This window comes from Hemiscyllium ocellatum, chromosome 47 (genome assembly GCF_020745735.1).
Source record: "Hemiscyllium ocellatum isolate sHemOce1 chromosome 47, sHemOce1.pat.X.cur, whole genome shotgun sequence".
NCBI classification, from domain to species: domain Eukaryota; kingdom Metazoa; phylum Chordata; class Chondrichthyes; order Orectolobiformes; family Hemiscylliidae; genus Hemiscyllium; species Hemiscyllium ocellatum.
The window spans coordinates 4837419-4864582 of NC_083447.1; the positions used below are offsets into that span (position 1 = coordinate 4837419).

The 27164-nt window shown below is 43.9% G+C and overlaps 1 protein-coding gene across 1 annotated transcript; it reads left to right on the forward strand.

The window, feature by feature from the left end:
- Positions 1–27164, forward strand: ttc9b (tetratricopeptide repeat domain 9B). The gene is made up of 4 exons (XM_060856198.1): positions 1–153; positions 196–499; positions 24442–24624; positions 27070–27164. The coding sequence occupies exons 1-4, from the start codon at positions 1–3 to the stop codon at positions 27162–27164; spliced, it is 735 nt and encodes a 244-aa protein (XP_060712181.1).

Below are 27164 nucleotides of genomic sequence, written 5' to 3' on the forward strand. Positions count from 1 at the left end.
ATGCACAGCAAACTGCTCCAGACCATCAAGAGGCGACAGGTTTCGGATCTGGTCAGGAATGGTCTCCCTGTAGGAGAGATGGAAGCCAAAAATCCCCTGAAAGCGCAGAGCATCAGCCTCGGAGGCATCTCGAAGAGGCAGCCCGGGACGGGGGCGAGGGCACTCGGGCAGCCCTCAGCCAGCAGCCGGGACCAGGGGAGGGCAGCGGCGGACATCAGGAACCCGCCGGCCCAGCACAGGGACGGGGAGGCGGAAAGCACCAACAAGATCCAGAAGGCGGTGAGCTTCAAGACCGAGGGGAACCAGTGTTACAGGGAAAAGAAATTCCGGGAGGCGATCGGGAAGTATCACCGGGCTCTGCTGCAACTGAAAGGAATCAAGATCAGCGAGGCTGCGGCTGCAGACATGAATGCATTGAGCAAAACGCACATCAGACTCACCGAGGAGCAGAAACGACTGATCGAAAGCACCGAGATCGATTGTTACGATAGTTTAGCAGGTGAGTGCCGGCATTTTAACCTGAGCTGACCCTCCGATTCGAATTGCAATGGCCATAGTATCAGAGACCATCAACCTTCCCAACACTAGATTTCATTGAAGATTCTGGCTTCGTGGTTCCAACAATCACAGAGATGTAACCCACCCCCTCCCCTTTTAAATTGATCAATTTTATACATTAGGCACATTTCTTACTAAGCTTCTAGAGATGTACTGGTTTTATGATGAGTGTCAATTGGGTCGTTTGTCTCCCTAATGAAAGGACAGTTGGCATGTTAAAACTGGGAGAGTTTGAGAATTCCTGGGAAAAGTGTACAGGCAGACTTGTTCACAAGGTATGGAAGCTGACTTATAAATGGATTGAGTTAGCCTCATGGGAACATAGAACATGACATTGAAACATATACAATTCTGACAGGGCTAGACAGACTGGAGGCAGGGATGATGTTCAGGGAGATCCAGAAATAGTCTCGGGATACAGAATAAGTCATTTTTGAATGATAAATGAAATATTTTCACTCAGAATATGGTGAATCTGTTTAATTCTCGACTACTGAAGCCTGTGGCGGCAAAATCATTTAATATATTCAAGAAAGAAATAGGTAGATTTCTGGAGGCCAAGGATATCAATGGGGATTGGGTAAGTGGAAAAGTGTGGTGTTGAGATAGAGGATCCGCCTGATCATGTAGAATGGCAAAGTGAGCTTGATGGGCTGAATGGCCCACTCTTGCTCCTATTCTCTATGTTTCTGGGAGATCCAGGAACTCAACTTTGAAAGGTACATTATCCTGCTCTAGATTTGCGTAATGACCCAGTCTCATCGGTCTATCAGTTACTGAATGTGCTATGAGTGATTTACACCCTGTGGAACTCTAATTGTATATCACAGATGGTCAAGCATCAGAAAGGGTTCACAAGCTGACTATCTTGAGTTTTGAGTTTATGAAGTGAGTGCCATACCATGAAAGTATATCAACTCTGGCTATATAACATTCCCTGTCAAATTGCATTGACTAAAATCTCAACTCATTGCAGCTCCAGTCATGCAGTTCAATAACACCTCAAATTACCTGATGCAGAATTTGAACCCTGATGTTTCCTGTTATTCATTGCTATATTCATCAAGAAGCAGAGAATATGAACATGGTATTAAATTGGTCATAGGCTCTGCCTGAATAATCTGGGTTGGGTCTGCTTAAAGTATGTAAATCATGGTGATTGTTACCTGGAGCTTGTGAGTGTTGTGGTTTCTTAATGCATTCCAGCCAACGTGCTATCTTGTATAAATTCCTATCTGATGTTTCTGATCTCATTGTAAGGTACAATTTCTGATAAATCTGTATCAAAGATATCACAAGGTATTGTTGTAGCCTTCAGGGAATATCATTTTGAAATCATTCCCTATCATTGCTTCTCTCCTGAGAACCCTAACTCAACCTGAGACCTTCCAGAACCTGGCTCATGTTGTTCATGTTTGACCCAGTAACTGTGGGCTGGCAGATGGAGTTATTGTAACTGAACTCAATCTTAGCTAGTTCACAGATTGTGCACTGAATGGGTCACCGATAATAGGCTGGAGGGATACTGTCACTTTCACAGAGATCTTCCCTTGTGTTCTAAATCATCACCAAAATGCTACAACTAACCAATGTACAGAAACACGTCCCCTCCTCAATGTCAGTTAAATACATACTCTCTTCACTGTTATCTACAAATCAAGGAAAATCTGTTATTTTTGCAGTCCAATGTCTCAGAAGTTAAACAGACCAGCTGATTTATATTACCCAACTGATCTCAGAGGGGACATCCATTAGCATTCTCCAGTTACTCCTGGTGCTCTAAGCAAAGGTGGGGAAACTATCTCACCGCATCACAAAGCATTGGCTTCTGCCTTAGAATATATGGGTGTTTGAACATTTAAGAATGTGGATTTTGAAGCAGCCACCTGTGGACTCTCAGATTCAATCAGCTGAACAGCCAGCAAGAGAGATATAAGGCAACATACCTCTGGAGCTTACCCTTTGAGGAAAGGAGAATGTGGGGAATAATTGGACAGTTGGAATTACTTTAATTGCTAATGGAAGTTGCACTATTGTTTGCACAATAGAGTATGAAATTAATTAATAATTCAAAAACCAATGTTCCATATAATTATTGCTCGAATTTTACAGTCCTACAATATTCAAGCTTCTATTGATTTAACTGTGATCTGATCTGAATATTTTATTTGCTGAACTTGCGATATATTAATACATTATTAGATTCAAAGCTATTGCTTAAAACAAACAGAGTACTATTTTAAAAAATAAAAGCAAAATGCAGCAGTGCTGGAAAAATGTAACAATGCCAGAGAAACTCAACAGGTCTGGCAGCATCTGTGAGGAGAGAAACACAGATGATGTTTCGAGTCCAGTATGACCCTTTAAGAGTCTAAAGAAGAGTCATACTGGTTCAGGCAGCATCCAAGGAGCAGTAAAATCGACATTTTGGGAAAAGGCCCCTCACCAGGAATTGATGAAGGACTTTTGCCCGAAGCGTTGATTTTCCTGCTCCTCGGATGCTGCCTGAACTGCTGTGCTTTTCCAGCACCACTAATCCAGAATCTGGTTTCCAGCACCTGCAGTCATTGTTTTTACCAAAGAGTCATACTGGGCCTGCTGAGTTTCTCCAGCAGTTCAGTTTAGAAAACTTGCCAACTGCAGCATAAGAAAGACCGGGATGCAAAGAGATAATGCAAAGGTTGATTGAAATGGTAATAATGTGGTTTTGCTCTGCAGTGATAAGGCAGAACTTTGTACCCATGATATTTCCACAAGAAGAGATTGAGGAGGAACATAATCTTGCATTTATATAGCACTTTTCATGATCTCAGAATGTCCCAAACTTCTATGCAACCAACAGAGTGCATTTGAAGTGCAGTCATAGTTATAAAGCTGAAAACATACCAGCCAATTTGGACACAGTAGGGTGGTGGGAGGTAATGGTCTAGTGGTATTATTGCTCAATTTTTAATCCAGAAACTCAACTGACATTCTGGGGACCTGGATTCAAATTCTGTCATGGCAGGTGAAATTTGAATTCAATAAAGAATTGGGAATGAAAGGACTAGTGATAACCATGAAACCATTATTGATTGTTGGAAAAAAATATCTGGTCCACTAATATCCTTTAGGGAAGCAACCTTACCTGGTCTGGCCGACATGTGACTCCAGACCGGCAGCAATGTGATTGCCCTTTGGGCATTTAGGGACGGACAATAAATGCTGGCCTAACCAAAGATGCCCACATCTCATGGGTGAATTTTAAAAAATAAGCTTCCATAGACAAATAATTTATTTTAGTGATTTTGTTTGAGAGATAAGGCCAGGGCACCAGATAAAACTCCCTAGCACCTTGTTGAAATAACAGTATCCCCCTGAGAGAGTAGGTGGAGCCTCAGTTTAACAGGTAATCTTGAAGATGGCTCTTCTGACAGTGCAACACTCCCTCAGTACTGCCAGTGTCAGCCTCAATTGTGACAGAAAATCACTTATTGATTTATCTAGCCACATCCTATCCAATTGTATTACAATGAAAACACCTAATGCTCCCTCACCAGCAGCAGCCATTAATCTCCTGAGAGTGTGGTAAGATGAAATATAAGTCCAAATGTAGGAACCAATAATAAATAACAAATAAATTCCTCTTCAATTCCTGAAGGCGATGAGGAGGAAGTTCTAGTGACCCTGAGGTTTTTTGTAAGTGACTTCCAAATTTCAGAATCAAAAATCAAGTTGGAGAGCAGCCAACTCTTCACAGACAAAGAAAGAAGCTTGCTTGGTCAGATTATCCTGATCGATTAGACTTTAACCCACCTCCCAGGGAATGGTATAGAGTGAGATTGTGAATTGAGGCTAACAACTATATTAGGGGCAATCTAGAAAAGGAAAAAAAAAATACTTATAAACGAGGCAGTGTAAGGTTCTTCCTGACCAGACATGAAGGGGAAAAGAGTTGTGTGGAAAATATCATAATTAAAATCAAACTTGCAAATGGGATTACAACATCACAGTGAAAATCACCATTTTTTCTTTCCCAATGCACAGGGCTCTTAAAAATATATCAAGGCGAAAAAAAAGCTAACAGTACAGGGAAGCAGTAAATAAATTACCAGTAAATAAATCTGGACCAATTAATAGGGACCAGGAAAATTGCATTTGAGATACTCAAGTTCTCAGCTTTTGATCAGTATGCCAGTGATTTCCTAATGCTTTTCACATTTAAAAATATATAGTTATTTGATGTTACTGAAAAAATGCATTATTGGTTGAATCATTTCATCTTTGCACTCATATGGACAATTCACAAGAAACACCAATGAAAGGCAAAATAATATTTCTACTGGATGGGTTTTTTTTTGGATAGTAATAGTGTTCAGGGCTATAGGGAAAAGGTTGGAGATTGACACTAGATAATAGATAATAATAGTTTCAGTGCAATGGGTCTTTTGCACTGTAATATTTCTGTAATAATATGAGAGCAGAATGCTGATTGGCAATACTTCTACCAATTAGAGATAAGTTTTCAACCAATCAACACACTCGTCTTATACTGTAAATGTTATTTTCACATTCCGTTAGTAATTCTTGCCAGTTGTCCTGAAAATCATTTCCAAAATATATCTTCCTAAAAATAACTCGTAATCCCATTGTAGAAACTTGAATACTCTCCTGGCTTTGAGACTTGTAGTTCTCCCTTAATAGATTCCTTCCTCATTTGTATCATGAACTGATTTTAATTTGATGTGGTGGATAGACTGCTCCCAGCTACCTGTCAACTCCTGTCTTGTAAGTGTCGCTTTGCGCAGTTGTAGACAGTTCAGACAGCCTTCTGCAAATAAAGGTAAAGTTTAGCTCCTCCACCAGTAAAGTCCTTCTCACCCCAATACATTGGTTGTCTTCCCTTCCATTAAATCATTCTCTTCTATCCTGCAATGTCCCTTTTTTTTTGCTCACTCAAGTGAATGTCACAGTAAATATGGATGAGGAAGGACATTTAGCCCATTTTAACTCATTCACCTATCACCCCTCACAATGAATGTATGCAACTAATTTAGAGATCACTTCCTGACTGCCAATTCCCATTACCTTCTGCATTCTTAAAGTGAGCAGGGGCATTCTTCTGGCTCCCTGGTCAATATTTATTCCAAGGTCAGAGGTCACACAGCTCCAGGTTATAGTCCAACGGATTTATTTGAAATCACAAGCTTTCAGAGCACTGGCCCTTCGTCAGGTGAAGAAGCAGTGCTCTGAAAGCTTGTGATTTCAAATAAACCTGTTAGATTATAACTTGGTGTTGTGTGACCTCTGACCTTGTCTCATTCCTGATGAAGGGCTTATGCTCGAAACGTCGAATTCTCTATTCCTGAGATGCTGCCTGGCCTGCTGTGCTTTGACCAGCAAAACATTTTCAGCTCTGACCTTGCCCACCCCAGTCTAACACAGGGACCCCTCACATCATAACATTGATTCCTTAATTGAAATCGCTCAGAAACAAAGAATCTTATCATTTTCACAAGAAATGAATCTGGGAGTTTGCTGTGCCTAAATTGCTTGCCTCATTTTCACCATGAGAACAGCAAAAAGTACTTAGTTGGCTGTGAAGAACATTGGGATGCCCGATTCCATGAAGGCACACCTTAAAATCTGCCTCTAAGATCCACCTTTTGGTCACCTGTCCAAAAATAATTCCCAAAAGGCTTGATGCCAGATGTCTGAAATGGAAGCAAAAGAGAAAATGCTGGAAAATCTCAGCAGGTCTGGCAGCATCTGTAAGGAGAGAAAAGAGCTGACGTTTCGAGTCTAACAGTTAGACTCGAAACGTCAGCTCTTTTCTCTCCATACAGATGCTGCCCGACCTGCTGAGCTTTTCCAGCATTTTCTCTTTTGGTTTCAGATTCCAGCATCCGCAGTAATTTGCTTTAAATAGTCTGAAGTGAAAGATTTTATTTAAATACAAGCGTTTGTTGTAGTCAATTGTACCGCACAGTTTTGCCTTCCCTGTATAATCAAAGTACTTGAATCAGTTTTCTGACAAGCTTTGTTACACTAAAACTGTGGTACCTGACGTAGGTGGCATTGGGTAACACGCATCAGTTTGACTTTCTGCAAATTGAAGGGTTTCCTCAAGGCATTTCTCAAATCTTTTCAAGGTTTTCTCGTTGGCAATGCTGGTGAATCAATCCGAAAGTGCCTTCGAATCAGTAAAACCATCGACATTGCATCCTGCCTTCCTGGTACACCCATTGTTCATTTACTCCTGACGCTCCAAGCAGATCTGTTCTGCAGCAGAATGCATGCTTGGACAGAAGGGAAATCCAGAACAAAGCCAGACACACAATTCAACGCAGAAAAGAAGGAATTATCCAATAATCCGAAAGAGTAAATTGGAATGTAGTCCATGGCTTTTTTTTTCACTCACTCATGGGATGTTTCACTCTCTCTGGCAAGGCCAGTATTTATTACCCATCCCTTAGTGCACAGGCTACTGCTGTGGGACTGGAGTCAACTGTAGGCCAAACCAGGTAAGGATGACAGATTTCCTTCCCTAAAGGACATGAGAGAACCAGATGGATTGTTCCAACAGTTTACAATGATTTCACAGTCATCATTAGACCTTTAATTCCACCATCTGCCATAGTAGTTTTCAAACCTGAGTCCCCAGAATATTACTTGGGTCTCTGGATTAATAACTGAAAATGTGTTGCTGGAAAAGCGCAGCAGGTCAGGCAGCATCCAAGGAACAGGAGATTCGATGTTTCGGGCTTGAGCCTTTCTTCAGGATTCCTGAAGAAGGGCTTATGCCCGAAACGTCAAATCTCCTGTTCCTTGGATGCTGCCTGACCTGCTGCGCTTTTCCAGCAACACATTTTCAGCTCTGATCTCCAGCATCTGCAGTCCTCACTTTCTCCTCTCTGGATTAATCGTCTAGCAATAATACCATTAAGACATCACCATTGTCTGAAGTGGGGTCGCACAATAGGCTGAATGATCTTCTGTGTTGTATCATTTTATGATTCTGGTGTGCACTGACGCTGCACTGACTCTGGCTCAGTGGATACCACCCACCCCCAGGAATTTTAAACTGAACTCTAACTATCAGTGCTCTACTCTGAGCCAAGATGTCAATTTGTTGCCATTAAACTTAGTAATAGCTTATCTTAGTGTGGAGATGTTGGCATCATTAAAATGTCTCTGGGTTAGCAATCCAGGGGCACAGGCTTGTGCTGCAGGAACACGGTTCAGTGCTGAAGAAGGGTCACTGGACCTGAAACATTAACTCTGATTTCTCTTCACAGATGCTGCCAGACTTGCTAAGCTTTTCCAACAATTTCTATTTTTGTACAGAGTTCAAATATCACCATAGCTCCTGGTGGAATTGAAGTTCCAGCCACTAATGCCCTTTGGGGAAGGCAGTCAGCCGACCTTAACCAGTCTGGCCTACATGTGACTCCAGACCCACAACAGTATGGTTCACTCTTAACTGCCCCTTGAGGTGGCTTTAGCAAGCCACTCAGTTCAAGGGCAATTAGAGATGGACAACTAATGCTGGTTTGACCAACAACAATCACATCTTTTAAAAGCAATAAAAGTCTCTGATATAGGAATCAAAACAGCAACACCAGATGGAAAAATATGAAAGTATACCAGTGATTCTTCAGAACTGCAAACTGATTTTTAAGGTGAGAGGAGAGAGATTTAAAAAAAAACATGGGGACAATCTTTTGCACAGATGTTGTTTTGCATGTGGAATGAACTTCCAGAGGAAATGGTGGGTGTGGGTATGGTGTAAAAGACATTTGGATAAGTTCATGAATAGGAAAGGTTTGAAGGGATATGGATCAGGAGTGGGCAGGTGGGACTAGTTTAGTTTGGGATTATGTGCAGCATGGACTGGTGTGTCTGGAGGTCTGTTTTATGTGCTATCTGACTATGACAGCTTCAATAGTCTGAGTGCTGTAGATTTGTTGCTCCCGCAGCTTAAGAGATAGGTGGAGCATCCCAGTTGCTGTGTAAATCCATGATGTCTTTACAATGCTCTACAGAGGGTCAGTGTGGACTTGTTGGGCCGAAGGGCCTGTTTCCACACTGTAAGTAACTGAACCTAACCTAATCTCCCTAATAAGAGTCAAGTTCAGAAACAACTGAAGAAAATGGCCAGAATGGGCATCATGTCCTTCGTGACTAAACCATCTGAATGGTGTTCAGCCATAGATACTGTACCCAAAACCAAGGGGATTTTGAATATGCATTGAGCTAACACATTCAGTGAGGGAGCTCTAGCCGATAGCTGGGTCTCTGGGTTGCTCTCAAGTGACATTGCCTCTATAATCCATTACCAAGGAATCGTTTGGCTTCTTTGAACATATTGCTGGTAATATGGAGTAACGAAAAACCAACAAAGAAACAAAACTTGGTTGAGGAGTTTCCCACTCTGACATTGGTTCATGACCTGCAAAGATGTCTTGGCAGGAGTTGGCGAAACCTGTATCTCACTTGGCAACAACGACTGAACTCTTCAGGTGACAACTCATGAAGATGCAAGGATGATATGGGGACTGGCATCAGGAGGGTACTTTCCAAAATATCAAGGACACGCTCCCATCCACAGATGTCCTGGCCCAATACCATGGGGTGGCACTGTGGCTCAGTGGTTAGCACTGCTGCCTCACAGCGCCAGGGACCCCGATTCGATTCCAGCCTCGGGCGACTACCTGTGTAGAGTTTGCACATTCTCCTCATGTCTGCATGAATTTCCTCTGGGTGCTCCAGTTCCCTCCCACAATCCAAAGATGTGCAGGTTAAGGCGGATTGGCCATAGGAAATTGTCCAAGGATGTGCAGGTTAGGTGTGTTCACCATCGGAAACACAGGGATAGAGTAGGGGTTTTAATCTGGGTGGGATGTTCTTCAGAGGATCAGTGTGGATACGATGGGCCAAATGGCCTGTTTCCACACTGTAGGGATTCTATTCTACAAATCCATCCTTTTCAATTAGCAGAGCTGCAGATGGGTGTCAGAAACCACTGTATTATTCTCCTGGGCATTGTCAGACATGGAGACTCACCCTGCAGTTATAGAGACGGGAAGTCTCCATGTCAAAGTTGGTGGGGGGGGGGGGAACTATCTTCAGATCATACCCTTGGTCTGAAAGTGATCAAAGAGACGCACCTAAACCATTGGTCCCCCTGTTGATTGAGAAAGAATAGACAAGGATATCTCCATGGAGACAGAGTTCTGGCCCTGCCTTATGGAGATTGCCTGGAAGATGGAATCTGTGCAGGAGAAGCTACTAACAACTCAGTATTCTCCAGAATGGCAGCCTTATAATAAATTATGAGAAATCCTTTGGTGAAATTGAATGCTACACTCAGGCCACAGTGATCCAACGGCCAGCAAAACAAAACCAGCTCAATCAAATCTGAAGGGAGAGCGTGTTGTCATTTGATATTGTGTTTGAGATTGGCCAGGTCAAAGGCTCGGTGAATTAGTCTTGAAGACCTATTTTGGGCATTGACAGAATTTCCCAATTGTTCAACAATTTGCTTGTTACAACTGATGTGTGTAAAATGCCAGTTACTGACTGTCCACAAAGGCACTTATACAGCAGAAGTACAGTTCACAGCCGGCCAGTACACTCAGGATAAATTGAATTTCTCCAAACAACCTCCCCCCACTTCATAAATAAAACAAAATAATTGCATGCACTATTAGTCACAGTTACGAGTCATGCAAGTTACCCAAATTTATATGATCACAAAGAAAGTTATCATTAATTAACCAAACAACACATCAACTCGAGGCAGTTCTACTTTCATCAGTCTCTGCACATGTATTGCATACATCCCCAAACAGGTTCTCTGCTCCCAGCTCCAAAACGGCAGGTGATCCCCAGGTGGGACAGAGGAAGTGCTTCAAGGATACCCTGAAGGCCTCGCTGGGGGAGTGCAGCATTCCCATAGACACCTGGCAATCAGTGGCCCAAGGAGCATCTGGGAAGGTGCTGAGCCCCTCGAGTCTTGCCTTTGGGAGAAATGGAAGCCAGTGAAAACAGTGAAAGGGGTGTGCTATCCCATCAGTATCCCATCCAGCTCTTCTCATGACCATCACCTGTCCCAAGTGTAACTGAGCCTGTGGTAGCTGCATCGCTCTGTACAGCCACTTATGGACTCACCTTAAAAGTGGAAGAGAGTCATTCTTACCTGTGAAGGACCACTGACGATTGCCTACATAGTTCTTAAATCATGCAACACTCCCAATTGTACACATACACATTGTCATTGGCTGTTTCTCTGGTATCTGTTCATTCCAAGGGTGATTCATGATAAATGCTGTTGGTATATTTCATTTGACGCTGATCTATTTTTACTCATAAACAATGGATCTCTGGGACTGATGGTCATTGTGTACTTTGTGCAGGTTTTGAGGTCGCTCCTTCCTTATTTGCTGTCTACAGTAAAAGCAGAATTTCTTAGTGGTACGCAGGTATCTGCAGTTGAGATGATATATTTGGACATTCATGTTCACTACATACAGTCAGGGTGACAACTGCTTTGTACAAATTTCAAATTGCCATGTGGGCTGACTTTTGTTGAGAGCATTGAACATTTGCACTCCGTCTTACTCTGAAAGCTCAGGTTTGGAAATGACTTGGTAGTTTTATGGAAGTGAAGTTTCTTGTTCTCTCTTTTTCCCTTGGTTTTGTCACTCACACCTGTTAATATTTCAGGCATTGGTAGGATTGGATAGGGTGTGATCTTAGCCTTTGTCTGGATTACATTCCATGTCTTCAGTGGTGTATTTCTCCTCAATGATTGCCTTGTTCAAGTCTGTACTGGATTTGCTCAATTTCTTTAGCTCTTTATTTCTGTTGAACTCTTTGACAATGTTCACTGCCACCTCAGCATTTCCATTTAACTGGGGATAGTGAGGAGATGATGCATGGTGCTGAATTCCCTGGATGTTTTATGAAACAGCTGAATTTTTCACTCACAAATGAAGGACAATTGTCACTCACCGCATGTTGGATTTAGTGTAGCAACTGAAGTATGCTTTCAGACAATCTCCAATCTCATTGGTAGTTAGCTGGTCTAATTCCCAGTGACTAGAATAGTCATTGATGTTGACAAGGTCATCAATTCCTGCAACAGTGAAGAAGGCTGCTCCAAGAATCATCCATGGTCTGTCTGGGATGTCATGCATCTAAAGCAGCTCTTTGTTTTGTTTAGCTTGGTATTTAGCCCCCTTGATCTGCTCCTTGATGTCATTGTTCATGTTTGGACGGTGGACAACACCTCTGCATTCCTCAGATTTCTTAATGGGCAATGGGTACATTTCAACCATCATTTAACATAGAATTCGACAGTGAAGATACAGGCCATTCGTCCATCAAGTCTGGACCAACCCTCCAAACAGCATCCCACTCAGTCTCTGTGACCCTGCATTCACCACGACTATTCCACTTACCCTGCGCATCCCTGGACACTATGGGCAATTTCCCATGGCCAATCCACCCTAACCTGCACATCTTTGGACTGTGGGAGGAAACCGGAGCACCCGGAGAAAACCCACACAGACAGTGGGAGAACGAGCAAACTCCACAGACAGTCGCCTGAGGCGGGAATTGAACTCAAATCCCTGGCGCTCTGAGGCAGTAGGATATTTACTTTATTTCCTTTATAAATCTTGGACTGTTACTTCATCGCTGTATGTACATAATTCTCAACAGGCAAGTCCTTGATCTTTTCAGGCTATCCTTTCATACTTATTCCTCGCAGCATTCGATGAATTGGAGTTGGTTGCTCAGCTTGCTTGACGTGAATAAGATACTTATCTGTCAGATTCCACATCTGCTGAGTTATTGACTGCATGAGCCTGGCAAGCTCTCGCTTTTCATTGACTCTGGAAGATTTAACACTCTGCTTTAGCATCCTTAACTTTATTCATAGGGAGTGCAGCTCTCACCAGCAAGTCAACAATATACATCTGATTCCCTTGCTTCTATGTTATGTCCAGATGCTATTTCTACAAATGGAGGTAACATTGTGCACAGAGGCTTAGGAATAGGTAGAAGCAGTTTGAAGAAGATCTTTTGAAGTGACTTATGCTTACACTCGGTTGTCACTTTTCTCTCTCTCTCTCTCTCAAAAAGCTAATGATTAAATATCCATATGCAAAGATAATAGCCTTTTTTTTTACTGTGTAAGCATATTGTTGCTCAGTTAATGTTAACCCCTGGATGTTAATGTTAATGTTAATCCCCGGATGTTTATGTTAACCCCTGGATGTTAATGTTAATGTTAACCCCTGGATGTTAATGTTAACCCCGGATGTTAATGTTAACCCCTGGATGCTAATGTTAATGTTAACCCCTAGATCTTAATGTTAACCCCTGGATGTTAATGTTAACCCCTGGAAATTAATGTTAACCCCGGATGTTAATGTTAACCCCTGGATGTTAATGTTAATGTTAACCCCTAGATCTTAATGTTAACCCCTGGATGTTAACGTTAACCCCTGGATGCTAATGTTAATGTTAACCCCTGGATGTTAATGTTAATGTTAATCCCCGGATGTTAATGTTAACCCCTGGATGTTAATGTTAATGTTAACCCTGGATGTTAATGTTAACCCCCAGATGTTAATGTTAACCCCTGGATGTTAATGTTAATGTTAACCCTGGATGTTAATGTTAACCCCCAGATGTTAACATTAACCCCTGGATGTTAATGCAATGGGCTGTTTTTGCTGCACAAACATTGCTCCAAGTTTTATTTTGCTGACATCACACTATAATTGACATTGCAGCACCTTTGCAGTAGCATTTTCATCATTAGTTGTCTTATTCTAATGAAACCTGCATCTTTTTCTGTGCCTTCATACCACTGTGCCTTAGCAGTGAGTTTGTGTTGAGGTTCATTCTCTGATCACAATTTAGGAAAGAAATTTGCTAAATTTTTCATGACTCCTGCAAATCATTGCGATATTTTCTCATCTATTGGCCACTGCATCTCTGTTACAGTGACCTTGTTGGAAGAGTATCATTTATCATATATAGCCACAAGCCCACCTTTGAGAGCTCCATTTTTAGGTCACCGACAGCTGGTATCTATCTGATACTCCACTTTCACTGTGGTTATCATTTGAACAGTCACATGCTGTTTATAATCTTTGAACTTCATGATGTCAACCTCTTCTGTGTTGTACAGTGATTTGTCAGAATCACTCACTGGCATCTTTCCATCAGCCATCTTTATAAGCTTGCTTTGACACTTTCTAGTTAAGTATTTGTCTGCAAAGTGATTCAGCATCTTTCAGTCAGAGCACTGTGATATCCAAGCTGGGCATCTTTCCTTTCCTATTATGTCAGGTTGCCTGCAAAATTTACATCCTGCTCTTTGGCCTTGATCTTTCTGTTGAATCTTCTGAAAATATTTCTTCCCTTTCCCACCTGGTTGTTTTAATTCACCCTGAACTGTCTCTCAGCATAATGCAAAACCTCAGATGTTCTCCCATTAATATGCTTCAGCTGCTGATTGACAATTATGAGCTTCTGCATATGTCAATTTCTTTCTTGAGGGTAAGTTTCCCCTCTCTCAGCAGATGTACTCTCACAGCAGGGCAGTACTACATGACCTTAGCAGTGAGTTTGGATAGAAATTCATTCTTTGATAGCAATTTAGAAAGGAACTTTGCTAACTTCAACATGACTTCAAATTGTTGCAATGTTTTCTCATCTGTTGGTCACTGCATCTCTGTTACAGTGACCTCACTGGATGAGTATCATTCATCGTATATAGTCACGAGTTTTGATTTGATCATATTTTAGTTTTCAAACTGTCAGGGTTCAGCTAGGTGTATCAATACAGTCACACAACAATCAATAATCTCCATCTCCCTGAGTTCTGGTGTTAAACCAATATCATTTGTGTGTAACATTAATGTAGAATTCAAATTGTGTCTTCAAAGCCACCTAGATCTCACCTGTCTGTGCCACTCAGTGAGACCTAGGTGGCAATACAGATTGTAGCTCACTTTTCCCACCATTATTTCCCAGATTTTTAACAATAAATGATAGTTGTTGTGGTTCTGCTCGCCGAGCTGGAAGTTTTTGCTGCAAACGTTTCGTTCCCTGGCTAGGGAACATCATCAGTGCTGTTGGAGCCTCGTGTGAAGCGCTGCTTTGATGTTTCTTCCGGTATTTATATTGGTTTGTTCTTGCCGCTTCCGGGTGTCAGTATAATATAAATACCGGAAGAAACATCAAAGCAGCGCATCACACGAGGCTCCAACAGCACTGATGATGTTCCCTAGCCAGGGAACGAAACGTTTGCAGCAAAAACTTCCAGCTCGGCGAGCAGAACCACAACAACGGATACCCGAGCTACAAATCTTCAATCAGATTTTAAATAAATGATAGCTATTTCATAGTTTTGCCACTGAGACTAAAACATTCCAATTCACATCATTTCCACATCAGCAGGGAATGGAAAATGCACAGCCATTTTGACTTGCCAGGGATTCCAAGTTGCAGATTGTTGCTGGTTTTACTTATTGCCCTTGCTGTAAGTTTCCAGCCCCAGTTCTTGCTGAATTTATCACTAGCAATTGGCTCTCTTACAGCTTGCAAAGTCAACATGTTTTTAGCAGCACTATTCCCAACTGCATGTTAGACACAGGAGCAGGCAGGGACATGGACTATGTGCAGGCAGGTGGGATTAATTTAGAACAGCGTTGTGGTCAGCAAAGACATGGTGGGGTAGGGTTTATCCAGTGTAGAACCAGGGTTTAGTTTCCTGTGTAGTGCCCAGAGATCTCAGAGGTGATAGAGGACCTCATATCTGCCTGTGAATATCTATCTGTGCCACCTACAGTGTGTAACTATACACATGCATATACAATGTTGGCGATGAGGAAAAAAGCTTGGGGAGTGGAAATATTGTATAAGGCAATGGTTCTGAAAGGGTTAATGTTGATGTCTGCTTTAATACCCACCCAATCTAATAATGTGATATTGTCATGGGTGAGGAAATCAAGGAGAGTCCCAGCGGATCTCATAGAAATTAGAAGCAGGAGTAAGGCCATTCAGCACTTCAAGCTTACTGCGCCATTGAATATGGTCACGTCTGATCCTGTATCTCAATATCACACAACTTTCTCCCCACACCTCAACATGCCTTCAATACCTAAAAAAAAATCAATGTCTTTCTCCAATCCATTCTGTGACTTAGCCTCCATAGGCTTCTGAGGGAGACAATTCCACCTAAAAATAAGGAAAATGTCCCTCATCTCAGTCCTACATGATCTAGTCCATACCCTGGTTGTCCCCTCGTTGTAGACTCCCCAGCCAGACAAACATGCTCCCTTCACCTAATCTGTCCAACCCTGTTGGAATTGTGTTTGTTTCGATCATACCTGTTCTCATCCTCCTGAACTCCATTGAGTACGGTCAATTTCCCCTCACTGGACAGTCCTTCCATCTGCAGTATCATTGTAAGGAGCATCCACCTCACTCTTTGAATGGCAAGTGTATCCTCTCTCAGAGAGGGAGAGTGAAACTGCACACAATACATACTCTGGGACTGGTCTCACCAAGGCCCTGTATAACTGCAGTAACAGTGTTGGAGTGGGGTGGACAAAGTTAAAAATCACACGACACCTGATGACAGCGACCTGATGAAGGAACAGTGCTCTGAAAGCTAGTACTTGCAAATAAACCTGTTGGACTATAACCTGGTTATAGAGTCATAGAGTCATTGTGATGTACAGCACAGAAACAGACCATTCGGCCCAACCCGTCCATGCCGACCAGATACCCAAACCCAATCTAGTCCCACCTGCCAGCACCCGGCCCATATCCCTCCAAACCCTTCCTATTCATATACTCAACCAAATGCCTTTTAAATATTGCAATTGTATATTGTGTGCTTTTTAACTAACTGCAATGAGACATGCCCACTTCTGAACTTATACTCTTGTAATGAAGATCAATGTACAATAAAATCATAAAGACCATTATATGTGGGAGTGGAATTAGGTCATTCAGTCCATTGAGTGTTCTCCACTATTCGATGATGGCTGATATGTTTCTCAATCCCATTCTGCCTTTTCCCCATAATTAATGGTTGATCCCCTTACTAATCAAGAACCTATTTATCTCATCTTAAAGACCCTTGGTCTCCACAGCCCTCTGTAGCAATGGGTTCCACAGATTCCCCACCTTCTGGCTGAAGAAATTCCTCCTCATTTCAGTTCTAAAGGCTGGTCCCTTCATTATGAGGCTGTGCCCTCAGGTCCGAACTGATGGAAACATCTTCTCCATGTCCATTCCATTCAGACCTCTCAGAATTCTTTAGGTATCAATAAAATACTGCCCCTATCCTTTCAAGTTCCATCAAATATACAGATAAAGAGTCCTCAGCTTCTCCTCATATGACAAAACCTTCACCTTATAAGATCTTTCTTACAAACCTTCTCTGGACCCCTCCAAGGCCAGTACACCCTTTATTGGATGCTCTGTTCACTGCTTGCGATATTCTAAATGCGGTCAGACCAGAGCCTGATACAGCCTCAGCAATACATCTCTGCTTTTGTATTCTAGCTTTCTTGAAATGAATGCTAGCATTGCACTTGTCTTCATAACCACTGACCGAACCTAAAATAATCCTAACCTAGGACTCCTAAGACCCTTTGTGCTTCAGATTTCTGAAGCCTTTCCCCCATTAGAAAATAGTCTACACCTCAATTCTTCCTCCCAAAGTGCATAACCTCGCACTGTATTCCATCTGTCACTTCTTTGCCCACTCTTCCGGCCTGACCAGGTCCTCCTTCAGACTCCCCACTTCTTCAGCAGTAACTGTCCCACACCATTTGCCTTCCTAATTGCTTGCTCATACTATCATGCAATAAGCAACATCTTGTTATGACAACAGTTTCTTGTTTAAACTGGTTAAGGTTGATCTTCTGGATGTGCAGAGGGATCTTGGAGTCCATGTACATAGATCTCTGAAAGTTGCCACCCAGGTGGATAGTGCTGATAAGAAGGCATACAGTGTGTTAGGTTTCATTCGTAGAGGGATTGAGTTCCGCAGCCGCAATATCATGCAGCAACTATACAAAACGCTGGTGCAACCACATTTGGAATATTGTGCACAGTTCTGGTCCCCATATTTCGGGAAGGATGTGGAAACATTGGAAAAGGTGCAGAGGAGATTTACCAGGAAGTTGCCTGGTCTGGAGGGAAGGTCTTATGAGGAAAGGCTGAGAGACTTGGGTCTGTTCTCATTGGAGAGAAGAAGGCTAAAAGGGGATTTGATAGAGGCATACAAGATGGTCAGAGGATTAGATAGGGTGGACAGTGAACGTCTTTTTCCTAGGATGATGATGTCACTTGTACAAGGAGACATAACTACAAATTGAGGGGTGATAGATTTAAGACAGATGTCAGAGGCAGGTTCTTTACGCAGAGAGTGGTAAGGGCGTGGAATGCCCAACCTGCCAATGTAGTCAACTCAGCCACATTAGGGAGACATAAATAATCCTTAGATAAGCACATGGATGATTTGGGGATGGTGTAGGGGGACGAGCTGAGAACAGTTCACAGGTCGGCGCAACATCGAGGGCGGAAGGGTCTGTTCTGCGCTATTTTGTTCTATGTTCTATGTTCTATGTTCTACCCCTGTAATAGGCTGTTTGACCTAGTTAAGGGATGAGCAATAGTGGAGCTTCCTTCCTATTGACAAATACTACACTGGGCTCACTGAGGGAGTGCTGCGCTGTCAGAAGCATTGTCTTTTCATTGAGGCCCCAAGTCCCCGTCTGTCCTCTCCGGTGTGTGGAAATGATCCATTGACAGCAACTTGCTGAAGAGAGGGGACATTCTCCCTGGTTCAATATTGATCCATGAACCATCATCGCTAAAATCAGATGATCATTTTGCTTGGTTGTGGGATCTTCCTCGTACAAATTGGTTTCCATGTGTCCGACATTGTAACAATATAAAATTGCTTCAGTGTCTGTAACAGTTTCAGAAATCCTGAGGCATTTTAAAGCTCTTTCTATAATAAGGGGCCAAGTTAAAAATATATAACTGTTAGGAGTCAGACAGAAAATGGGACGGCATCTTAGAAGCAATAGGTGAGTATTTATGAATGCACCTTTTTGTTATCCTATTGGTGTGATCCTTAATTTGTAACTCTCTTCTGCCTCTCAGACTCTGACCATCCAGATGTTCCAACATTTTCGGTTTGAGTGCATTGATAATGACATTCATGGAGCTTGTGTTACTGTAAGGTTTCATTTATCCTCAGCTGAAATAAAACAACTGGCTCGAGAGACAGAGATCTTCCTGTCACAGTGTAAGGTTAAAATGCTCATGTCATACATCAATGGCCATTTCCTTTTCCAAACAGACAAAATGACTCCATTCCCACAATCCCTGGTAGTACTGTAACAGTCTTCATATGCCGTTGTAAATACATCTCCTAGTTTCTGATTGTTTTGAGATGCAAACACTCTATGGGCATAAATTCACATTTCAAGGCAGAGTGTCTGTTTATTTACTGAGAGTTTGTGGATCAATCCCTGGAGCTTTGCGTTGTTAAAAATTCAGATGTGGATTTTCCACTTGCCGTAGCAGCAGCTGCTGCGATGGCTGGTTTATTCAGGATGTGTTTGTGAGAGTGTGCCTGTGTGTGTTGATTTGAATGTATTTGTTTGGTTTGCGTGTGAGTTTGCACATGTTGGAATGCCGACGTTGGGTGCACATCTGCGTAAATGTGTGAATGTTTTTGGGGTATGTGTGGTGGGGTGTGACCGGGTGTTGGAGAGAAAACGGAAACTGCTGGAGAAACTCCACAGATCTGGCAGCATCTATGGAGAGGGAATGTTTGGAGTCCAGTGACCCTTCTGTAGAGCAGCTGTGAAAAGCTGTGCTGGCCTGTATGTTATGTGTGGGTGTGTATGTATCTAACCACCTGTCTGCATGTACATGATGTTTTTATGTAAGTAAGCAGGGTTCTCTAGTGTATTAGAGTGATATTCTGTGTGTATTTGTGTGTGAGGCTTTGAATTTAGCTGAGGGGAATTATTTTTCACCCAGAGGGGAGTGGGAATCTCAGACTTGCTCCCTGAAAGTGCGGTTGAGTCAGAAACAATGAAGCAGTATTTAGAATCCACTTGTGGTGCCCGAGGCTATGGGTCAAGAGTTAGAAAATGGGATTGGTGTAGTCAGATCTTTGTTGACTGGTGCAGATACAATGGGCTAAATGACCTTCTCCTGTGCTGTAAACATCTATTTGTGTTTTTGTATGTTTGTGTCTATCTTTGTGTTTTGAAGTGTGATTTTGTGTGTGTCTTTGAGTGTGTTGGGTGTGTGACTATTGTGTGTATCTGTTGTGTGTTGGAGGGTGTGTATCTATTGTGTGTGTTTGAGTGTGGACCATGCATGTTCTGTCTGTCATGTTTGTTCAGCTATGGGCTGTGCGTGTGTGTTCTGTGTGTCTGTTGTGTGTTAGAGTTTGTGTTTGAGTGTAGATCATATGTATTGTGTGTGCCTGTCATGTGTGTTCAGGTGTGGGCTGTGCATGTGTGTTGTGTGAGTTTGAGTGTGAACCAAGTGTGTTGTGTGCATCTGTCATGTGTGTTCAGGTGTGGGCTGTGCGTGTTGTGCTTATCTGTCATGTGTTGCAATATGTGTTTTGAACTGTGTATCTGTGTATCTGTGTTGGATGTTTGCCCAGGTCTGACTAATAAAGGATCAAAATATTTATCAATAAATGAATGCTTTAATGAGGGCATAGTGCTGCAAAGCTCTGCTATTACAGCATTACGTGGGCACGAAATGGGTGGAAACTTATTAAGTTAAAAATTACAAATCTTTATTGTGCCTGTTGTCTGATCATTCAAGCATCATTATTAACACTGTATTGCCAAATTAATTTTCAGTTACCAGCTACAATATCTAAATACATTTTCTCCCATCTACAACATAAATTATTAGCAAAATTTTACCTTTAACTCATACTGAATCATAGAATCATATAGTACACAAGAGGCCGTTTGGCCCATCACACCTGCACAATCAGATGTATTACTACCTACATCTTTAACATAATACATTTCACATACAAATAAAACAGAAATGAATGTAGGAGAGGAGAGTTAAGCCTGAGGAGGAATTTCCTCTCCTGGGTGCACAAACACTTAGGCACAAATATCCTTTCTCTGCAAAACTGTCAATACAGAGAGAGAGGTGCTTTATTGATGGACATGTGGGTCAAAGGATATCGGGAGTTGGGGGGATATGGAGTTTAGACCACAATCAGGTGAGATATGATTTTTTCCAAATGGATGAGCAAACTTCAAGAGGCTCAGTGACCTCCTCCTGGTCTCTGTTCATGTGTTTGTATTTACAGAGGCATTTAAGTCACATGTAAAAATACTAATGGCAGGGAAGATAATAACCTCTCCATTAAAGTAACCAAGAAGTTACCTCAAGAACATGAAGAATGGGCTATTTAGTTCCTCAAGACTGCTCCTCAATGGTTGGTCTGCCCCTGCCCTCCATGCTAGCTCAACCTAACCATCACAGAGTCACAGAGTCATTCAACAAAGAGACAGACCCTTTGATCCAACCAGTCCATGCCGAACATAATCCCAAACTAAACTAGTCCCAACTGAGCGAAGCAGATTGGTTGAACTGGTGGCAACATTCTCCTCTGCTTCCATATCCGAAGATCTGAGTTTCCGTATGTTCCCATCTGTGGGATTGTGCTGTGCACTGAACGACTGAAGCAGTAACACTGGGTTGGCATTGCGAGTCTTCTCACTGTCACTCCGGTGGGAGAAAGTGAGGCCTGCTCGAGACCAGGGTTGAGTGTGTGTTTCTGGAAAAGCACAGCAGGTCAGGCAGCATCGATGAGCAGGAGAATCGTCGGGCATAAGCCCTTCATCAGGAAGGAGGCTTTTGGGCCGGGGGGCTAAGAGATAAATGGGAGGGGGTGGGGCTGGGGGGAAGGTAACTGGGAATGTGATAGATGAAGGTGGAGGGAAGGTGATGGGTCGGAGAGGAGGGAGGAGCAGATATGTGGGAAAGACAATGGACAGGACAAGAGAGTGGTGCCGAGTTGGAGGCATGGGTCTGGGATAAGGTGGGGGGGAGGGGAAAAGAGGAAACTGGGGAAATTCACATTAAACCCGTGTGGTTGCAGGGTCCCAAGGCTGAAAATGAGGTGTTCTTCCTCCAGGCATCGGGTGGTGAGGGTTTGACAGTGGACGAGGCCCAGGACCCGCATGTCCTTGATGGAGTGGGAGGGAGAGTTGAAGTGTTTGGCCACGGGGGGGGGGGGGTGGGGTTGGTTGGTGCGGGTGTCCCAGAGATGTTCTCTGAAATGATCCGCAAGTTGGTGTCCTGTCTCCCTGATGTAGAGGAGACCACATCGGGAGCAACGGATACAATAGATGGCATTTGTGGAAGGTTGGTTAATTTCTGTTGGATGCGGAAGGATCCTTTGGGGCCTTGGACGGAGGTGAGGAGGGAGGTGTGGGTGCAGGGTTTGCAATTCCTGCGGTGGCAGGGCAGGGTGCCGGGAGGGGAGGGTGGGTTGTGAGGGGGCATGGACCTGATGGATCCGAAACGCAGATAGGGGTGGGGAGTTAAATATATCTCTCGTGGTGAGGCCTGTTTGTGGATGGTGGAAATGGTGGAGGATGATGCGATATTTACGGAGGGTGGTGGGCTGGAAGGTGAGGACCAGGGTGGCCTGTCCTTGTTGCATTGGGAGGGGGGGAAGTTTAAGGGCAGAGGTGCAGGATTTGGAGGAGATATGCTGGAGGGCATTGTTGACCACGGGGAAAGGGAAGTTGCGATCTTGGAAGAAGGAGGCTATTTACCATTTTCTAAGGTGGCATTGGTCATCCTGGGAGCAGGTGCAGCGGGAGATGGAGGAATTGGGAATAAGGGTTGGCATTTTTACAGGAGATGTGGTGGGAGGAGGTGTAGTCCAGGTAGCTGTGGGAGATGGTGGGTTTATAGTAGGAGTCCGTGGTACATCGGTCACCGAAGATGGTGGTGGAGAGATCCAGGAAGGAGAGGGAGATTGCTTCGGTGTCCTAACATTTTGTGGATGCCTTTTTAAATCCAGATTTGCTGTTACTATTTTCTCTATTTGTATCTTGATTGTAAAAAATGGTACATCAAACCTTGTTGGTTAGTTAACAGCAGGAAAGGGCTGTCGAAAAGAAGCTCCTCTCCTCTATTTTAAATCTCCATGTCGGACTCATTTCAAAATAACAACAGACAGGTTCACCGACATAGTATGGAGGCTGAGCGAGGCGGGATTAGACGGTGGGTTGCTGTGGAGACAGTGAGAGGGTAATTATGCCTTTTACTGTGGAGAAAAGGAAGTGACAGAAAATAGATTTGAGATCCTGACAATGACAAAGCCAATAATAGCCTTTCACGCGAGAGGCAGGACAAGTGTCTATTAAATCCAGAGAAAGAAACAAGAATTGGGCCAGGGGGGGAGGGATCTCATACAAACATAGAAAATGATCAAGGGAATCAATAAGATGGAAGCAGGGAGGGTGTTTCCATTGGTGGGTGAAACTAGAACAAAGGGGCATAGACTCGGAATAAGGGGGAGTGGGTTTCAGACTGAGCTGAGGAGTAAGGTCCTCACCCAGAGGGTTGTGAATCTGTGGAACTCCCCCCCAGGGAAGCAGCTGAGGCTTCCTCACTGAATGCTCCTCACTGAGGCTTCCTCGTTGAATGTTTTTAAGGCAAAGTTAGATTTTTGAACAGTAAAGGAATGAAGGGTTACGTGAGGGGGTGGGTAAGTGGAGCTTAGTCCATGAGAAAGATCAGCCATGAATAGCTCAAGGAGCCCGGTGGCCTACTCCTGCTCTGAGTTCTTATATTCTTATAAAATGTGGAATCTTATAAAAAAGGCCTTGATGAAGTAGGTTTCTTGTTTGGAATAGTGAATGCATGGAATCCACCGTACCATGTGCAGGAGGACAACGATGATGTAGTTGGTAGCACCTCTTCCTCTGACTCCGATTGTCATGGGTTCAATTCCCATTCTAGAGATTTGGGCTGAAGTTCCCATTGCGGTACTGAGGGAGTGCTGCACAGTAGTGAGGCACCAAATGTCAGGTGAAGCTTTAAACTGAAACCTGTCAGGTGTAAAAGATTTCATAGCGTTAGTCAAAGAGGATGATCCTAGCCGAAGGATATCCCATGTACAACATTTCTAAATAAAGCAGGATGTCTAATCAGAAGCACCACCTTGTTTTTGGGAGCTTTCTGTACACCATTTGGCCACCGTGCTTGCTACATTACAACAATTGCTTCATTGTCAGTCAGATGCTTTGGGTCATCCTGAGGGAAAGGCGCTATACAAATGTAAACCCTTTGTTGAGCTGCAGGCAGAGAGTGTGGTCCTGGATAATAACTCATGGGAGTGGACTGGATGGAAGTGCGGAATGCCAGGTGCTGGGTCAGACAGGATTCCCTGTAAATGGCCCATGGAGATCTCTGGAAGTTTCTCCAGCCTGAATCACCGCCCAGACTCCCCGAATCCCTTTGCTTCCCAACTCCTGAGCTTCCCAGATTTTAAAATTCTCCAACATTGGGGATCATGCCCTCAGCTTCATTTTCCTAAACGCAGGAATGTTTCCCACAATCTTTCAAACTCAAATGCCTCCTTTAATAATCCCCTTTTGCTAAATCCTACATCTTTAATCGAAAGCTTTAGTCACCTATCTCCTCATGTGGTTCACTATTGAATTTAGCATATTGAAGGTGCTATATAAATGGAGAGGAGTTGTTAACCTGGGCTGACAACCCATCCTTCTCCTTGACACATTGATGTATCAGAATCTGATTCTCCCTTCTCTCTGCTAGCGTGTCTTCTCCAGTCTGAGCTGGTGAACTATGAGCGTGTGAAGGAATACTGCTTAAAAATCCTCGGGAAGCACAAGGACAATTTCAAAGCTATGTACAGAGCAGGAATTGCCTTCTATCACCTCGGAGACTGCGAGAGCGCCCTGCAGTACCTGAAAGAAGCGAAAGATCGGGAGCCCACAGGTAAAGGTGGTCAGCTACAGTCCACACACAGACAACATCAGGGACTGGGAGGGACTGTGTCAGACTGAGAGTGACTGAGAGACCAAGAGAGACTGAGAAAGACTGAGACCAAGAGAGTGAGAGAAACTGAGGCTGAGAGAGGCTGAGACTGAGATTGAGAGGAACTGAGAGAGTCTGTGAGACTGAAAGAGACTGAGAGAAACTCAGTCTGCTTCAGTCCCTCTTAGTCTCTCTCAATCTCTCTCAGTCCCTCTCAGTCTCTCCCAGTCTCTCTCACTCTCTCTCAGTCTCCACCAGAGAGAGACTGAGACTGAGAGAGATTGTGAAACTGAGAAAGATTGAGAGAGACTGTGAGAGAGTGAGACTGAGACAGACTGAGAGAAACTGAGTGGGGCTGAAAAATGTGTTGCTGGAAAAGCGTAGCAGGTCAGGCAGCATCCAAAGAGCAGGAGAATCGACGTTTCGGGCATGAGCCCTTCTTCAGGAATGAGGAAAGTGTGTCCAGCAGGCTAAGATAAAAGGTAGGGAGGAGGGACTTGGGGGAGGGGCGATGGAGATGTGATAGGTGGAAGGAGGTCAAGGTGAGGGTGATAGGCCGGAGTGGGGTGGGGGCGGAGAGGTCAGGAAGAAAATTGCAGGTTAGGAAGGTGGTGCTGAGTTCAAGGGTTGGGACTGAGACAAGGTGGGGGGAGGGGAAATGAGGAAACTGGAGAAATCTGAGTTCATCCCTTGTGGTTGGAGGGTTCCCAGGCGGAAGATGAGGCACTCTTCCTCCAACCGTCGTGTTGTTATGTTCTGGCGATGGAGGAGTCCAAGGACCTGCATGTCCTTGGTGAAGTGGGAGGGGGAGTTGAAGTGTTGAGCCACGGGGTGGTTGGGTTGGTTGGTCCGGGTGTCCCAGAGGTGTTCCCTAAAACGTTCCGCAAGTAGGCGGCCTGTCTCCCCAATATAGAGGAGGCCACATCGGGTGCAGCGGATGCAGTAAATGATGTGTGTGGAGGTGCAGGTGAATTTGTGGCGGATATGGAAGGATCCCTTGGGGCCTTGGAGGGAGGTGAGGGGAGAGGTGTGGGCACAAGTTTTGCATTTCTTGCGGTTGCAGGGGAAGGTGCCGGGAGTGGAGGTTGGGTTGGTGGGGGGGTGTGGACCTGATGTGGGAGTCACGGAGGGAGTGGTCTTTTCAGAACGCTGATAGGGGAGGGGAGGGAAATATATCTCTGGTGGTGGGGTCCGTTTGGAGGTGGCGGAAATGATGATGGATAATACGCTGTATACGGAGGTTGGTGGGGTGGTAGGTGAGGACCAGTGGGGTTCTGTCTTGGTTAGGAAGGCGGTGCTGAGTTCGAGGGATCTGACTGAGACAAGGTGGGGGGAGGGGAAATGAGGAAACTGGAGAAATCTAGGTTCATCCCTTGTGGTTGGAGGGCTCCTAGGCGGAAGATGAGGGGTTAGGAAGGCGGTGCTGAGTGGGACTGAGTGAGACCAAATTGATGTGCTTATCCAGTTGTCACTGACATAATGGGCTGAATGATCACTTTCTGTGCTGTAACTTATTCAGACTCTGACAAATGAAAGAAAAGATCCATCTCTGTCCTGTTCACCTCCTAACCATTCCACAGTAATAGCTGCAGCCTGTCTCTAATTGTCCATCTCTAATTGCCTTTGTAGCTGTTCTATGCAACGGAGTATCTGAGGGCTCTTGTAGCACAGTGGTAGGGTCCCTATCTCTGAGCCAGGAGAGCTTGGCTCATATCCCACCTATTCTGGAGGTGTGTTATAACCGGGTTGATTAGAAACCATCCACAACTGAGTGCCTTCCTGCAACAATTTCAGAGGGCCTTCAGTTGAAATGAGTCAACCCCTTTACTGTGGTCTGGAGTCACATGCAGACCAGACCAGGTAAGGACAGATTTCCTTCCCTAAAGGACATCAATGAACTAAACAGGGTTGTTATGACAATGGCTTTCATGTGACTGGCTTTTAATAATGAGTTGAGTTTAAATTCCACTAGCTGTCATTTGAACAGTTGCATTTGGCTGGCCTGCTGGACTCTATTTAGTTCGGTGATATTGTTTAAGGGTAATCACCTTTATCAAGGAGTATTCAACACAAAGTGAGCAAAGCCCTCAATGATGAAGAGATTCTGGAGCCAGACATCAATCATCACTTGTCCTTCCAGAACCACGTAGACAGCAGCTCCTAAGTTACTCGGAGAGCACCATTAACATTCTTTCACAGGAGATGGATGTTGCTGGCTAGGCCAGCACTTGATGCCATTCCTTAGCTACCCCTGTCCCAAACAGTGGGGGGGGATGCGGAGAGAGGAAACGTTCCCCACAATAGACAGCGGCTGATTAGGATGATGGGGCTGAGGTTCGGGTTAGTTACTGGGTCGAGTTTGGAGTTTGACTGAAAGTGATACTTTCCTCTCTGCTCTCTTCACAGACACCAATGTCTTCAGATACATCCAACTGACGGAGATCAAGATGAATCGATCCAATCAGAGGGAGCAAGAAGGCTCCAAGGAGATGATTGGTTAA